General features: G+C 33.8%; 1 protein-coding gene across 1 annotated transcript in view; it reads right to left on the reverse strand.

Annotated features, from left to right (window-relative positions):
• The window catches only part of LOC115877778 (mannose-binding protein C-like), a 129,657-nt gene extending 122,191 nt beyond the window's left edge, over nt 1-7,466 (reverse strand). The window contains exon 1 of the mRNA XM_030894093.1: nt 7,388-7,466. Coding sequence (XP_030749953.1) covers nt 7,388-7,466 — 79 coding nt within the window. The remainder of the gene's footprint in view (nt 1-7,387) is intronic.
• Between the last annotated feature and the right edge of the window lie 9,284 nt (nt 7,467-16,750).

Below are 16,750 nucleotides of genomic sequence, written 5' to 3' on the forward strand. Positions count from 1 at the left end.
AGTGTTTAAATCTTTCTTTCTCTGGTCCATTTAGATTTTTATTATTTCCAAATTAAAAAAAATTATATTGCAGAGCTAACCTCTTTATCTTTATACGAGAATATTTGGAGTTTTCATTCATTGGAGTCAAAATTTGGTAAATTGGGTATCGAGTACGGGAAGAGTCGCTACTATAATATTAATAATACACTTAGGAAGGTGTAACAAGGTAATTAAAAACTTGTGCTTACCTTTAAATCTCTTTTAAACTACACACAAACAGAACATTTATATAGAGCTTCCGAATGATAAAACAATAATAAAGCTGTAATAAGCTGCTAACACATACCAGTGCTAGAAAGGAGAAAGGAGAGAGGACACATAAGATACACTTGGTCGGTGTATCTACGCTGAGGCTATCCGCGCGTGCGCACACCTTCATTTCATGCTAGAATGGAGACACAACAGTACACTATTACAAAGTGTCTATATAGATATTTATATTATGTGTATACGTCACATTTTTACAAGGTGTGTACTATAAGCACAACTATAATACGAAGTATCACACATACATATGACTTATACATTGTATGTCTCATATACCGACGTCAGATTTCATCATTTTAATAATTATTTGGTACGTTACAAAAAAACTCTTTAGAATCCTGTGTGCATACGGTATACAACTAGTAAACACTATATCACACAATTCTATCAATATAAACCTGCGTGTATCTCATATGTATATGTTAGAACTAGATGAACACTTAGGTTCACTTTAACATATTTTGTTTTTCATGTGTCTCCCTTGTAGAAACGTAATTTCATTTGGACGTGCTGTATGGGAATTGACCACAGCCCTAAAGTATTTCATTGAGAACTATTTAATGTATTTTTGTAAATTTAAAAAGTAAAAAGTAAAGGTTTCAAGTTAACGTCTTCTTTTTGCTGCCAGGGCTAATCTGGACAAGGCCTACATTGTTTACCCGGAATCCGAACCGCGGTCATCGGCCATATCATGGTCAATAGCTTACCGACTTGGGAAGTGTCTAAATCGACTCTTACTCACGAGATATCCGATCTCATTCGGTTATAGAGAATTCTGGACATTTGGAAAATTTCACTTAAATAACATCTTTGGAAAAATCTTTTTTAAAAAATATTACAGCTGTTAGAACCAAAAATGTTTAAACAAAGACATAATACCGAAAAGCAGTACCAGTTAAAGAAAAGCTGAAAGTAACATTACTATAGCAAATAGACAAGCAACACAGTAACAATGTTTAAAAAAAGAACTATCAAAATTGTATTTATATTTGAATGCGTTGGTCCGGGTTGATTATTTTTGTGTATTTTATTTATATCCTTAACGTTTATCAAATATTTAAGAGAAATCGTCTTGGGGGTGTCTCTAGGTTGCATTCTTAATAAGTTGAACTCGACTGGTGGGTAGATACACGGAAATTATTAACCTCCTTTCTTTCTTGAACGGCAACCTTAAGCTTTAGAAAAAATGGAAAAATTACATCACTTTTCTTAAAGTTTTGTCGAAAATAATTGCTGTTGTTAATATCGATTATTTAAATAATAATCTTATATTATTTACTTATTCTTTCATATAGATAACGCATTTGATTAACCAATTTATTTGTTTTAAATTGCAACTGCTGATAGACATGACTATTTTAGTTGAATTATAAATGTTTTTGAAAAATTAAAAAAAAAACATTTAAAATTTTATAACTTACCTAATCTAACCTAACCTAACACTATCGAAATTTTGGGCAATATGAGAAAATTACTTGTAGTGTTTTTCTTCAGACACGCACTGCACTGAAGTGGATACATCTCCAAATGGTGACCTTGAAGAGAACCCATCAGAAATGGATGATTCCAGATTGTACAAACAACAGATATACATGATCAGAAATAAAAGAGGCCTGTCTATATTTATTGCCGTGTTATAAAGATTGACAACTGCAATTCAATATGGGGCAAACTTATGGGTAATATAACTCCAAAATTTTATTTCCTAGTTAGGCAGTATTATTTTCTCTTTTTACCTATCCAAGTGTAACAAACATTCTTAGTTATAAGTTGTCAAAATTTACAATCAATTCAACTTATGTTTGCATAGTGCTTAAAATCTAAATAATAAAAATTAAATTCGCATTCACTAAAGCGATATAAAACAATAATTGGTATTACCCTAAAGCAAACCACTTAATTCGATATTTGATTTCTAAAATATATTCGTATTTAAATCAATATTGTAATTACTAATCTGATTTCAATAATATTAGCATTACGGTTCTGCTTTGGTAGTTTTAGGTTAACAAAGCAGTTTTCCTTTCGACTATTGTTTAAGTAGCCCGTTGCTAGTTATTCGTCCTTTTTTATTGACAAATTAACTTTCATATTCTAAATTTATAAGCTTAATTATTAACTATAATACCTTACACAACTTGTTCGCACCGAATACGATTAGAACAAAACAAGTTTTCAAACATTAAACGAAATTTCAAGTTGCTCCAACTTCATATACCACTTTGTTTATTTATAAATTTAAGTTAAAATCAATTATAGAAACTAAGATAAAACAACAGGTTGTGCACTATGTGCGTATAGTGATGTAAAATGTAATATTACGGCGGTAATATTACCAGTAATTTTGGTAATATTACCGCAAGATCGCTAACATTGGAAATATTGCTTTTTTACCGCTCTTCTCTTTTTCTTTTTTTTTGGTGAAAAGAAGATGAGGCTGCTTTGTTTCTTGTCTAAAAAGCTTTTTGGACACTAAACACTCATTGAAAAGCTTAGCAGTTAAATAGTTATACCCTTGGTTATACTATTTGAAGCCTGGCGGATCCGTTATACCGATCTCATTATGAAAGCACTGACTGGCACAATGTAGAATGTAGAATGTTTAGGAGGGGAGTTAATCACCGCGACCTTATAGATCTATTGTGTGTTCCCCTTTCTTGAGTTATAACGAGTTATAACTCATCATACAGTCTCAGGGCTTTAAGAAAAGCCAGTATCTGAGACGGCTCCACAGAGGCCAGCTCTCCATCCTCGACATCAGACGTACCAAGGTTCATGGCACAAATGGTCGTCGTCTCGGCGCACTCAGTGATAAGGTGTTCTGGTGTTTCCCCATTTTCCCCACAAAATCTGCATTCGCCGTTGTTTCTCAGTTTCAGCCTACTGAGGTGTTCGTTGAGGAGACAGTGTCCTGTTAGAAACCCCGTGACAATCCGAAGATTGTTTTTACTTAAATCAAGGAAAACCTTTGATTTTTCTCGGTCATAAGTTCTAAGGAACTTTTTCGAGAGTGTCTTAGACCGTTGGAGGACACCCATTCCAAGTTACGGATGGAGTCTTCCAGATTCTTCAGTTCCGCTTTCAGTTGGTTCCCGTTTGAAAAACAGAACGGTTCTGGTCCAGTTAGTGGAGTGTTCGCTCCTTTTCTAGCTAGATCATTTGCTTTTTCATTGCCTTCTATCCCTTGGTGAGCAGGCACCCAGAGTAGGAGGACTTTATTTTCTTTGCCTAATTTGTTGAGCTTCTCTAGGCATTCTTTGACCAACTTCGAATTGATGGTTACTGAGTTGATCGCGTTAAGTGCTGCTTGACTATCGGATAGGATGGCAATTTCCTGTTTTCGATAGTTCCTATCCAAGATAAATTGTACGCATCTTTCGATAGCGCAAATTTCTGCCTGAAGGATACTGGGGTAGGTGCCCATTGGTTCGGAGTATTCAGTTTTCGGCCCAAATACTCCTATCCCTGTCCCTGCTTTGGTTTTGGAAGCATCAGTATACCACGTGATGGTATGGTCTTTTATATGCTGAGTAAGCGTTTCTTTCTTCCAATCCTTTTTATTACTCAATACTACAGTGAGGTGTTTCTCAAAGTTGTAAATTCTTGGTATGTCATCCACTGGGAGTTGGAGAAGTGGAATTTTCTTTTTGAGGGTGTTCCAAGCCCCTGACCTGAAAATTCTCCCAGTACTGTTTCCGTCAATGACCATTCTAATCATTGTCGCATTGGCATAACTACCGACGACAATATGCAGTGGTGTTAGGTCTAGAATGACCTCCATTGCTGCTGTTGGACATGTTCTCATGGCACCTGTGATGCAGATACATGCCAGTCTCTGTACTTTGCACAGGGTTTGCCTTGCTGTACGTTGCTCTAGTTTTGTATACCAAGCAACTGCTCCATAAGTAATCATGGGTCTTACTATCATGGTATACATCCAGCGCAAAATGTTAGGGGCGCAGCCCCACCTATTTCCCGCCAGTCTTCTGCATATCATGAGAGCCTTTGTGGCTTTGCTGGTAATGTTCTTAATATGCCTGTTCCAGAGAAGTTTACTATCCAGGGTTATTCCCAGATATTTCACTTCCTGTGATGGCAGTATTTCCTTTCCATCTAGATGGATTCTTTTCAAGTTTTTCAAACTTCGCTTTCTGGTGAATGGCACTACTGCGGTTTTATCTGAGTTAATACTCAGCCCGACAGTCCTGCACCATCTCTCAGCGATGCGGAATCCTCTTTGGATAATATCACACAGGGTGCCTTCATGTTTCCCCTGTGCAATGATGACTATGTCATCTGCGTACCCTATGCAGTGTATTCCCGCTAGAGTTAATTCTTCCAGTAGTTCATCCACTACCAAGCTCCACAGTAGGGGGGAGGTCACTCCACCTTGTGGAGTTCCTTGCGTTGTTTTAACAACTACAGTTTTGGTACCTATCTCAGCCTCTGCTGTTCGTGTTGAGAGCATTTCCCAAAACCAGCGAATTATCGTACTGTTCGCCCCTCTTGTTTCAAGAGATCGCTTGACCACCTTGTGAGGTATATTGTCAAACGCCCCTGCAATGTCCAAGAAGGCACAAAGTGCTGTTTCTTTGCTATCCAGGCTTGCCTGTATTAGCTCAGTTAACTGGTACAGAGCAGTTTCTGTGGATCTGCCCGCTCTATATGCATGCTGACTATCGTGCAGTGGCTTAACCTGTAGATGATTTACTCTAATATGGTTGTCCACTACTTTCTCCATCGTTTTTAATATGAACGATGTGAGACTAATAGGCCTAAATGATTTGGGGTTAGCCCAGTCAGTTTTGCCTATTTTGGGTATGAAGATGACTTTAGCTCTTCTCCAGATGGTTGGTATATATCCCATCGCTAAGCTGCTTCTTGTAATGTTTAATAGATGGTGTGTAGCTATTTCCTGACCCTTCTTTAGAAGGGCAGGAAAAATCCCATCTATTCCTGCTGTTTTATAAGGCTGAAAGGTGTCAATAGCCCATTTCAGTTTTTGTTCTGTTATTACTAGCTTGGTCGTCTCCCAGTCTTCCCTGCGAGGATTGTGGGGTTCGGTCGGAGCTACTTGCGTATCAATAGATATGCTACTTGGAAGGTGTGTATGAAGTAGGAGGTTAGACTGGCATAATACAAAAGTAGAGGTCATATTTTTGCTAAAGAATTCATCCTTTTCATCGAAAAATCTATGTCTGGTGCGGGTAGGAATTTGCTCCAACTCTAAAAAAGTATGTTGGCTATAGACAACTTAAATTTACCATCATAACAAGCCGCAACCGAAAAAACCTTATGTACTTATGGATTTGTCCATCGACCAAGAAGAAACAAACTTACCGTGGAAAGGGCCGGAAAATTTACTTATATTGCCCATAATTAAAATTTACTAAATGGAGAAGAATCTTAGAATGGTGAGCCAGAGCTGGAAAATTTAAATTTAAAAAGCTGTTTTTTTATAAATTACCAATGTTACCATAGTATTACGTAATATTACCGATAATTTTACATCATTATGTACCGGGTGTCCCACTAAGAATAGCTCTCGGCTGTATCTCGGAAAGTATTAGCCGTAGGGGCTGCGGAAAAAAATATTTATAGCTAAAGAGGCTATGGGAAATTGCTGGAAATTATTTTCAAGTTTGTACAACAACCGCTAAGGGGTTGCAACTGCAACAAAAAATAAGAAAATGGAGTTTTTACACAATTTGCCTAGATAAGGTGTACTATAAGTAACAGCTTCATAATCTTCAGTAAATTTTGAATATTTTTTGTTAAAGCCATTTTCCCCTATCTACCAAAATTAAGTGGTGGGGGAAGGTTAGATCTGTTTTTATTTAAATATTAATAACTCTGGACTGGATGATCGGAAACCAACAAGCGAGGGCTCGTTTAAAAAAGCGTTTCTTACTGTATAATGTACCATATCAACAATAATAATAAGCTTTTGAATGTAGACGCTAGGGGGCGTTGTCTTACAATTTAACAAACATTGCGCGTTTTTTCCAAAAAATTAAATGCAATAGTATATGTAATTTTACCTGATAGTAAAGAGTAGTAAAAGCTTAAAAAGTCAGCGAAAACCGCATCTTGATATCTTCTTTTAAACCGAAGATATTAGCAAAATTATAATAAATACCAAAAAATAAGCCCTTACCTTATTTTTAAACACGGTATCAGTAGCCCTCTTAATTAGGCCCATTCTAACAAAAAAATAAGATAGAAGCAGTTAGTTTATTTTAAAATCGACGAAATACCAGAATACCATAATACCAGACGTATTAATATCTAATAATTAAGATATTAATAACAGTGAACAAGAAAAGATGATTCAGTGAAGTCATGGTAGGCTTTTGACGTAATAGTATAAACGTCAAATTATCATTTGATCAACATTTTGGTAGTCTTATCAGCGTTTTTTATCTATTAATTGCTTTTTCAAAATGCCTTTATTGTTTGAAATAATTGAAGTTGTTGGCATTTTGAAAAAGCAACCAAAAGATAAAAAACGCTGATAAGACTATCAAAATTTCGAGAATAATATATATTTGCATCATCGGCAGATGATTATATAACTTCAGTTTATAATCATCTGCTGATGATGCTAACATGGTTAGCGAAACGCGCGTCCAGTGTAAAAGTAAAAGTGTTTTGGTCTATTGTGGTGATTTAGTGTTTTTATTTTGCTGTGTAACACCAAAGGTTCCAACCCTCAACCGTAATATATATTTAATAATTGAGAACGTTAGTTTTCCACTTACCAAGGAAAGATATGAAATAGAAAAAAATTACATTAGGAATGTAACTGGGTGTAATAGATATCCTTCTTCATTAGTGGATAAAATAATTAGAAAACGTAGGTATAAGTTTGCGATTTCTGAAAATTCGACTTTTCAAGTGGAGAAAGAAACGTCAAAATATTTTTTAATACCGTTTGATAGAGGGTTTAAGGTTTTTCTTCTTCTTTCTTTCAAAGGCCATACATATAGTGAGTGAATACTATAACTAATGATGCTTTTAACTATGCAGTATGCTGTTATAAATTTTGTGTTTGTTTTGTTTTGATACTGCCTTATACCATAGAATACTGTTGAGTTGTCTAATTGCTTGTCTTCCCTGGTTGTTTCTGCATTTATTTTCTTCACCAAGGCTACCATCGTTGGTTTGTTTTTTTTTGTTTTTTTAAATCAAACCAAACCAAACCATTCCAAGTAAGTCCTCGTAGTCTTGAGCCAGTATTATTTGATCATCAGCGAAACAAAGAGTGTAAAGTATCGAGTCGTTTATAAAACTAAAATACTTAAATATTATGACAAAGCCACGATTTTAATATTATTTCAATGCAATCGACATAAACGGAATGTAAATACTTTATACCCGGCACTTCTAATTTCTGCCGTATAGAGCGCTGCGGTCGGAATTTTTAAAATGAACTGAAACGCACTAAGCCCCCTTTCCAACTTCCAATAAGTATAATGAACAGATATGAAATGCTATTTATCTCGATAAAACAAACACATTTTCTCTTTGTTTTTCGAATAAGTCCACAATAACCGAGTTATTTTACTTTTAAAAAAAAAAATATATTTTTTGCTTAAATTTTGAGAACTACTGGATCGGTTTGTTTTCTTGTAAATTTAATCTACTACTTATGTTGACTACTACCTATGTTGAAAAAATGTACAATTTTTTTTTCATAAAATTAGAGAAAATTACAAATTTTCAAATTTTTTTTTCGCGAAGAAAACCTCATGATCCTGTTTCTGGAGTCAAAATATACTACCCCTAAAAATATTTGCACATATTTAAGACTCACCCTGTATAGGTACCTTCGAGCAAATTTAGCTAAATTTTCACTTAAGTCTTTAATTTTTAGGTCACGTTTTAAAAGTTTGTTTGAAAAAAAAATTATAATTTGTCTCTCCATTCATTCAGATCGTCTAATGATTAAAGAAGACTTTAGTTAGTCATCATTTTTATTAATAAATTAACTTTCATATTTGAAAATTATAAGCATAATTTTAAATTAATACATTACGCAACTTTTTTCACGCTAAAATCGTTTATAACAAAACGAATTATCGAATTTTAAATCAGACTAGCAGTTGGTCCTATTGTATTTTTGATTTCGCATCATTAACATAACAATAAAAAAGCATTTTGATATAATCACAATTCAGTTAATCAATCTGATATAGGCGTAGGTGAAAATCAATTATTATAGACATTAACATGTAAAAAAGCACAATACAATGAGCAAAACGTTTGCTAGTTTTAGAGATATGTCAGTGTGGTCCGAATTGTATTTTGGAAACTTTGGTAGAATATTCTGCAGATAAAAATAAGTAAAAAAAGTTCGTATAAATGCATGCCCTATAAATGCATAGTTTCGGAGATACAGGACATAGTAGTTTCATATTTATTTCGATTTTTTGTAAATAATTTCTGAACTAATGTCGATATTTGGATGAAAATTGGTGTCTGGAACATTTCCCACTACTGACAACGATTTTCAGATATATTAGATTTTTTAGGTGGCCTGTTTTCAGATCTATTGAGTACCTCTTCTGATTTCTAGGTTACATTCCCCACTCCTATCCATTTATAAAAGTCTAAGTACCTTGGAGACTGAGCTTCTACATAGCTCTTTGTCAATGGCTTATCATTTCCTAATATAAAGAACCGCATAATTGCCAGACTGTCGCACTAACATAAAATGTGTCCTGTCGTTTCTTCTTCTGATTGACACAATCTTCACATATCTTTGTGCGGCAATCCCATCAGCTTTTAAGGTGCCTATTGAGCTTGCAATGCCCTGTTAGTAGACCCATAAAGGTACATTCAGGCTGAGAGCGTCGAGCGTCTATGTTTCTAATAGTAAAATTAAATAAACTGCTCTCTTTAAAACCATTTTACAAACTAAAAATGTAAAAAACAGTCTCACAAGACTGACGTTTCCAGTTTCCAGTTTCCAAAACAGTCTCACAAGACTGACGTTTCCAGCCTGAACGCCTCGAGGCGTCGCGAACGCGACGCGACGCTCTCAGCCTGAACGTACCTTAACAATTTACAATCTTCCTCCCTTTGCTTATCAAATCTGCCTTATTTTTTCGAATTTTTACCATTTTAGAGATCTTTTGGCCACCCACTTTTTTGTGGCCGTTCTTGAAATTGCTTTTGCATCACTGCAGAAGGATTCTGAACCTATATGGCTTTAAATTGTAGATTTAGAAGATTTTGATATATCTATATACTATATACATAGGTAAAACAATCACTTTCGATTTTTTTTTCGCACTTATCATTTTTCACTTAAGTATAGTTTAAGAATTCACACAAGTGGCCAGGAAAGGTATTCCATTTACATACCTCTGCGACCATTCCAATCAATCCTTTCAGTCTGATCACTTATCTAAAATGTCTAACCGGCCTTTCTATTATTTCAATGGTACGTATACCTGGTGCGTCTCAAAAGTGGCTCACCCCCCTATAACTTTTTATATTTTCAGATAAAAAAACAAGATTTGGTATGTTAGTATATGACATGAATTAGGATTGATTAACGTATTCAATAGATTTCTGTCACTTTCTGTTTCACCGGAAATGACTACAAATTTTGATTTTTAAATAGCACCCTCGGTATTTTTTTACTTTGTTCGATAGAAAATGACACTCTGAATAGAATGACATATCACTTGTCAACTTTTGATATCTTCGCTTAGAAAAAAATCGTATTTTAAATTTCAATTTAGTAGGCGAGGAGCCCTGGAAAATCGAGGAGCCCTGGAAAAATAAATTTGATCGTCTAATGTTTTTAGTGTCTTGTCCTGGCTGGTTAAAGGATGTCCAAATCGTACTTTTCAGCATAACTTGATTTTTTCAAATGGAACGAAGGTGGCTCATTAACATATTTGGAAAAAGCATTTTTACGAAAAATTTGGTGCCATGTTACAATTTCAAATAAACCATATGGGAAAATGTCAAAAGTTGATATATGATATGTCATTCTATTCAGAGTGTCATTTTCGATCGAATAAAGTAAAAAAATATCGAAGGTGCAACTTAAAAATCAAAAGTTGTAATAATTTTCGGTGAAACAGGAAGTGACCGAAAACAATTGAATACGTAATTCAATCCTAATTTATGTCATATACTAACATACCAAATCTCGTTTTGTTTATCTGAAAAAATAAAAAAGTTAGAGGGGATGAGCCACGTTTGAGACGCACCCGGTATAATTGAAAATAAGTATATGTATCCTGGACTAATAAATGTAAATACCATTTTTAAAAATTACTTTCTGAATTCAGTTTCATTAGTTTTAAAAATAGCTTAAATGTCAAATCAATAAAAGAGCTCTTCAGATTGGGCTAAATCTAGATTATAAATGTTGTGTTTCTAATTTTGAGTCTGTTTGCTGGAAACATTAATAGTGTTCTTAATCTGGAAAGGGGAGTCTATTTCTAGTTGTTGCGGTATAAAGACGTGTTACAAAGTCTAAAGAAGTTTCTGGAATCTAGACAGTTGAATAAACTTGAACAACTTTGTTTATTTATTAATTTTCTGTGTCTAAACTTGTGTATAAAATCTATTTTACTGAAAGTTAGCAATCACCAAATCGTAAGTAAACTTTGTTTTTTATTTTTATTATACAGGGTGGTCCGATCTGTATTCCGGAAACTTCGGCAGCATATTCTGCAGATAAGTAAAAAAGTTCTTATAAACGTATGTCCGTATGTGTATTTTTATTTCTCTTTCTTTCAAGAGACCTTCTTTACGTAAAAAACGTCGTAAATGTATTTTTTTCTCAGTAGTTTTATACAGGTCCGGACGAAAAGTGATTACTCTTTTAACCAGTTAAAAAATATGTAGGTGGCGCCCTCTACAAGTAGGAGTCATATTGACATAAAGACACCATTTTTCATCCAAATATTGACGTTACTTCAGAAATTATTTGAAAAAAGTCGAAATATCAATGAAACTTCTACACACTGTATCTCCGAAAGTAATCATTTTAGAACATACATTTATACGAACTTTTTTACTTATTTTTATCTGCAGAATATGCAGCCGAAATTTCCGGATATAGTTCGGACCACCCTGTTTATTATCTACAAATGCTTTATAAGTCTATTAACGAGTGGGTAAAATATGATTTATTTGTTTACTTCTGAAAATAAACTGGAGATTAGGTACATTCAAAAGCTTGGCAATGGAAATTATTATTATACATAATTAACACATTTTTGTTAAAAATATGAGTTTGTGTTTATTGAATTTATTCAACTCTAGTTGGTTTATTTTTTACATATATTACAGTTTCGAGATTCTGTAATAAATTAAAAAGAAAAAAAGAAAAAAAAGAAATCGGTATTCTACCGTATGATCGAAAAAAACCGGCATCAAAGATGGCTGGGGAATGACAATCGATGATATTTTTGGCGAGGTCAATCTCTAGATGTCATTTATTAAAAATTGACATAAAACTTGTCAAAAATTAACATTAATTATAGAAAAGGAAATCACAGGCAAAAAAATCTATTTCCAAAAATTGTTTTCCTCGAATTTTACACTACACCATTTAAAAATATTTTTTAATCAATATAAAAATAATTATCATATTCTTAAGGTTAACTGGGAGTAAGTGCCATAAATAAAATAGGATATGGGCCAAGTAAAGGACGTCTAGGGCTTGACCTCGCCAAAATTATTATCGATTGTCATTCCCCAGCCGTCTTTGACGCCGTTTTATTTTTCGATCTTATAGCATGCGATAACTATGAAAAGGTTTATTGGGCCATTTGTTACTATGTTGTTAACATAAAAATAAGTTTTTTAGAAATAAGTTTGCTAAATTTTTTTACTTTTAGTTTTCTGCATTATGAAAACGATTAATACACTGAACAACTTTTTTCATTTTTCTCATTCTTTATTGCTTATTAGCCCCCAAAAATTAATCGAATTACATATTTACTGTTTTTCGTTTAAAAAACTACTATGAAATTTTATAATTAAAAATGATTTTAACAATTCACTTATTTCATACTAATTTAACTTTTAAACTGAATCCAAACATATTGAAAGTGAATTAGTAGTATTTCGATGTTTTCCTAATATTTAATTAACTTTTCTTGAATTAATAGTTCAAAATTCAGTCTCGGGTATTTCAAGTGTTGTGTATGTATACAGTTCAAAAAGAAGAATTCTTATTGTTTATCCTTAAAAGCTCAAAATATGCATTAGCAAATGAAAGACAACAATGGAGGAACGAACTAACGATGCATTACGTGTTATCTTTTGTTACTGTTCCACTCTTCATCATACCTATATTACTAAAATATGCCAACTACGACTATTTTTTTAAATATTTTTAAATATTTATCAAAATTCTTTATTAGTGTTATATATGAAAATTAGTTAATAACATATAAAGATTCCAGGGCCGTTCCTGGCGAGCGTGCAGTGCGTGCACGCACGTAGGCGCAACATTTTGGGGGCGCAAAATCGAAGTGTCAATCAGTACATTGTAACAAAAAACCGATACGCTTTCTTGTTAATAAATAAACACATAAACATACATCATAGGATAAAGTTCTATCCTATGTTATAGGGCTTGTTTCGCTCTACAATTTCCTGTCTCACAATCAATGTATCGTTTGTGTCAGGGACGGAATCATAGTTTCATAGTTGTCGATTTTCGAAAGAAATCAGTGCATGTATATTATTTCGTATATTTTTCATTTTATTGATTTTATGGAAAGCACTGTTCATTAAAAATGTTCTATCCTATGTTATAGGCTTGTTTCGCTCTACAATTTCCTGTCTCACAATGTACCGTTTGTGTCAGGGACGAGATCATAGTTTCATAGTTGTCGATTTTCGAAAGAAATCGGTACATATATATTATTTCGTATATTTATCATTTTATTGATTTTACGGAAAGCACTGTTCATTAAATTGTTATATCCTATATTATAGGGCTTGTTTCTCTCTACAATTTCCTGTCTCACAATATACCGTTTGTGTCGGGGAAGTGATCATAGTTATATAGTTGATTTTCGACAGAAATCAGTGCAAAAATTGCAAAAATCACCCTTTTTTTAAATAATCTTTATGTTCTTTAATTCAAACATTTAAAAGTGTAGATGTTTCATCAATATAAAATTTATCACGCAATGGTATTTTGTATATATCATATATTTTGTTTGTTGTTCATTGGTTATATGTGAGTCAAAACTGAACTTGATTTTAATTTTGAATATAATTATGGGTTATCTTCATTGAGTGTATGGTTTGTGAGTCTATGGTTTGTGTTTGGTCTTTGGTTTAAAATTTTGTCAATGAAAAATGGCGAATAATTGTTTTTTATTAATGTTTCTTTTAAGTGATTTATATCTGCTTTTTTAATAAATTATTGTTTGGACCATTTTGATCTTTCCCTATCACATAAACTTCGCAACACCAAAATTTAATTAATTTTTTTTTTAAATGACAAGCCTATATTAACCATAGAAAATAAATTAAAATGTTTTAGTGTATTGCGGTAAATTAGGGATATTTTGTCATAACACTAAAGGTTTCATCCTCACTAATTGTATTAATCTTTCAAACTAATGAGATTCACCTATAGTAAAAAAATAATAATGATCTGTTGCCAAGTACGTGTCATCGTACTCTCGACTCTAAATAGTAATATCTTGTCTACTTTTAGCATGATATTTAGTATTTAGATGCCTACAGATCTTCAAAATATAAATAAACAGTTTAAGAGCTGTTCATTTCCTCATTTTATTATAAATGTCGTACTTAAAATCCAACTGGTAGTTACTTGAAACCGAGAGAATAATTAATAATATATTATTATTTTTTAAAGAAACTGTTGTTTTTATTTTTTAAATTATTTAATTAGAATATTCCGACCGCTGTTTTAGTTAAATGTTTTATAATAATAATAATAGCTCCCGTATAGATATAGCGTTTAACGCCTTGGGAGTAGCAAGGTACAGCTTGCCATGGTAGAGCCGTTCGGTATACAAGGAAGGTAATGTGGCTAGCACTACGCTTCAACCGCCTATTATTACCTCAGATTGTGAATCCCAAGTACTCATTTAAGACTGAGTCGACCTAGGTACCCAAACTATTTTATTTTAATAAAAATAGTCGGATGATGAAATGCCGGGTGTAGGATTCGAACCCACACCTAGAGATTGGTAGACGAGAGCCTGTATCTCTACGCCACCGGGCACCTAGTTAAATGCTTTATAATCAGTGGCGGATACAGGGGAGGGCCCATGGGGCCCGGGCCCCCCCTAAAGTCTTTGAAATGTGTAAAATTTTAGGCTTTTGGGTTAAAAATGGCGCCCTAAAAACCATATTCTACATTGCTTTTCATTTTGCCCCCCCCCCCTAAAATAAATTCCTGTATCCGCCCCTGTTTATAATTATGTTATTATAAATATTCTTTATAAAGGCTTTATTGGATACCCTAAACTTGTTAGTACGCATTCCCCAATATATACACAGAGCTACAAATCACTTTCAAAAAGACTTAAATAGTTAGTCTTAAGTCATTTCTAAAATCAAAATGATCAAAATCTTAAGTCAATTTCAACATAAAGTATAAATGATTTAAATCTTATAATGTAATTTACGTAATTTTTATGATATAAGTCTTCTTCTTCTTCATGTGCTTTCTCCTCATCGGAGGTTGGCGACCATCAATTGGAATTCCTCCCTGTCTTGAGCCAAACGGATAATTGCACTGGCTTCTCCTATATTAAACCACTGGCGCAAATTCCGCAACCAGGAAAACCGTTTACGCCCGATGCCTCCTCGTCCTTCAATCTTTCCCTCAACGATCAGCTGTAAGAAACTATATTTATTATTTCGAAAAATATGATCAAAATATGCTGCTTTCCGCCGTTTTATTGTAGTCAGTAGTCCTTGGTCCTTACACATTCTTTCCAATACTTCGAGATTTGTTATTCGTTCGGTCCAGGATATTTTCAACATTCGTCGGTAGACATAAAAGTCTATATTTTTGATTTAAATCATGATGATCTGCGAGTTAAGTCGGCAAAATGACTGAAACTGATGTAAAACCGCATAAAATAAAACGGTCAATTTTCAGAATCACTACAGTCAAAAAAGGTATGGACGAAAAGTTATTACTCTTCAAAACAGTTAAAACACATGTAGGTGGCGCCCCCGATAAATAGGAGTAATATTGACATCAAAATCAAATTTATCATGTCAAAAAACTTTCAGACACCAATTTTCATCCAAATATTGACGTTACTTCAGAAATTATTTGGAAAAAATCGAAATAAAAATTAAACTTCCACGCCCCGTACCTCCGAAACTAAACATTTTAGGACATACATTTATACGAATTTTTTACTAATTTGTATCTGCAGAATATGCTGCCGAAGTTTCCGGAATACAGGTCCGAATAATCAGAACCGATTCCGAAAAGAAATGCTGCTGTTAATAAAAAAAATATCACAAAAATAAACTCATCGGCAAAAGTCTTGCACCCCCTTACTATTTTAATAAAAAAATACATTTCAAACTAATTTTTCGTGGAAATCAATAGATGCTAAAGTTATGTTAAAAAATAACACAAAAAAGGGAAAACTTTCACCAAGTTTAATAATATATTTTACCAAAATACAAAAAAATGCAAATTCCATGAAGAAAAATGTTTGACAAAAAAATAAATAAATAAATAATAAATTCTGACAAAATTAAGGTTACTAATATAAAGTATTGCCTCCTCGATTTGTTATGAGTGCATCAAGTCGTCGGGGCTTCCCCACTATAAGGTTGTTTATGGTTTCTTGAGGTAAGTTCTGCCATTCCTCTTGAGCGGCAATGATCAACTCCTGGCGTTTTGTTGGTGGGTTATTTCTGCGAAATACAGCTCTGATTATGTGTCCCAGACATGTCCAATAGGATTCATGTCAGGGGAGAGTGGAGGCCAGTCTAGACGAGTTATTTCCCCTTCATTTAATGCTTCCTGGACCATCCTAGCTCTGTGAGGACGAGCGTTAACATCCATGAGAATAAAATTATTGCCGATTTCTTCTCGCAGTGGATAAATTATTGGTCTTATTACAGTTTCCACATACAAATGGTCGTTCAACACATCAGGAATATGAATGAGCTCTGTTCGCCTATTGTACATGATACCACCCCAGAACATCTCAGTTCCTCCTTGATATGGAGCAACAGCAAGGGCTGTATTCAAGCGATGCTGCCTCCCTCCACACTCGCTAACGATAGTCATCACTGATCAAACCTATCCTGGTTTCGTCAGTGAATATTACCGTTCTCCGCTGAGGTAATAACCAGTTCTGGTGTTCTCTAGTCCACTGTAGCCTCATTTGCCTATGATGTTAATAGAGGGACTCGCAGTGCACGTCTACGCCGAAATCCAGCA

Source organism: Sitophilus oryzae, unplaced genomic scaffold (assembly GCF_002938485.1).
Source record: "Sitophilus oryzae breed Bouriz unplaced genomic scaffold, Soryzae_2.0 scaffold_1498_pilon_pilon, whole genome shotgun sequence".
NCBI lineage: Eukaryota > Metazoa > Arthropoda > Insecta > Coleoptera > Curculionidae > Sitophilus > Sitophilus oryzae.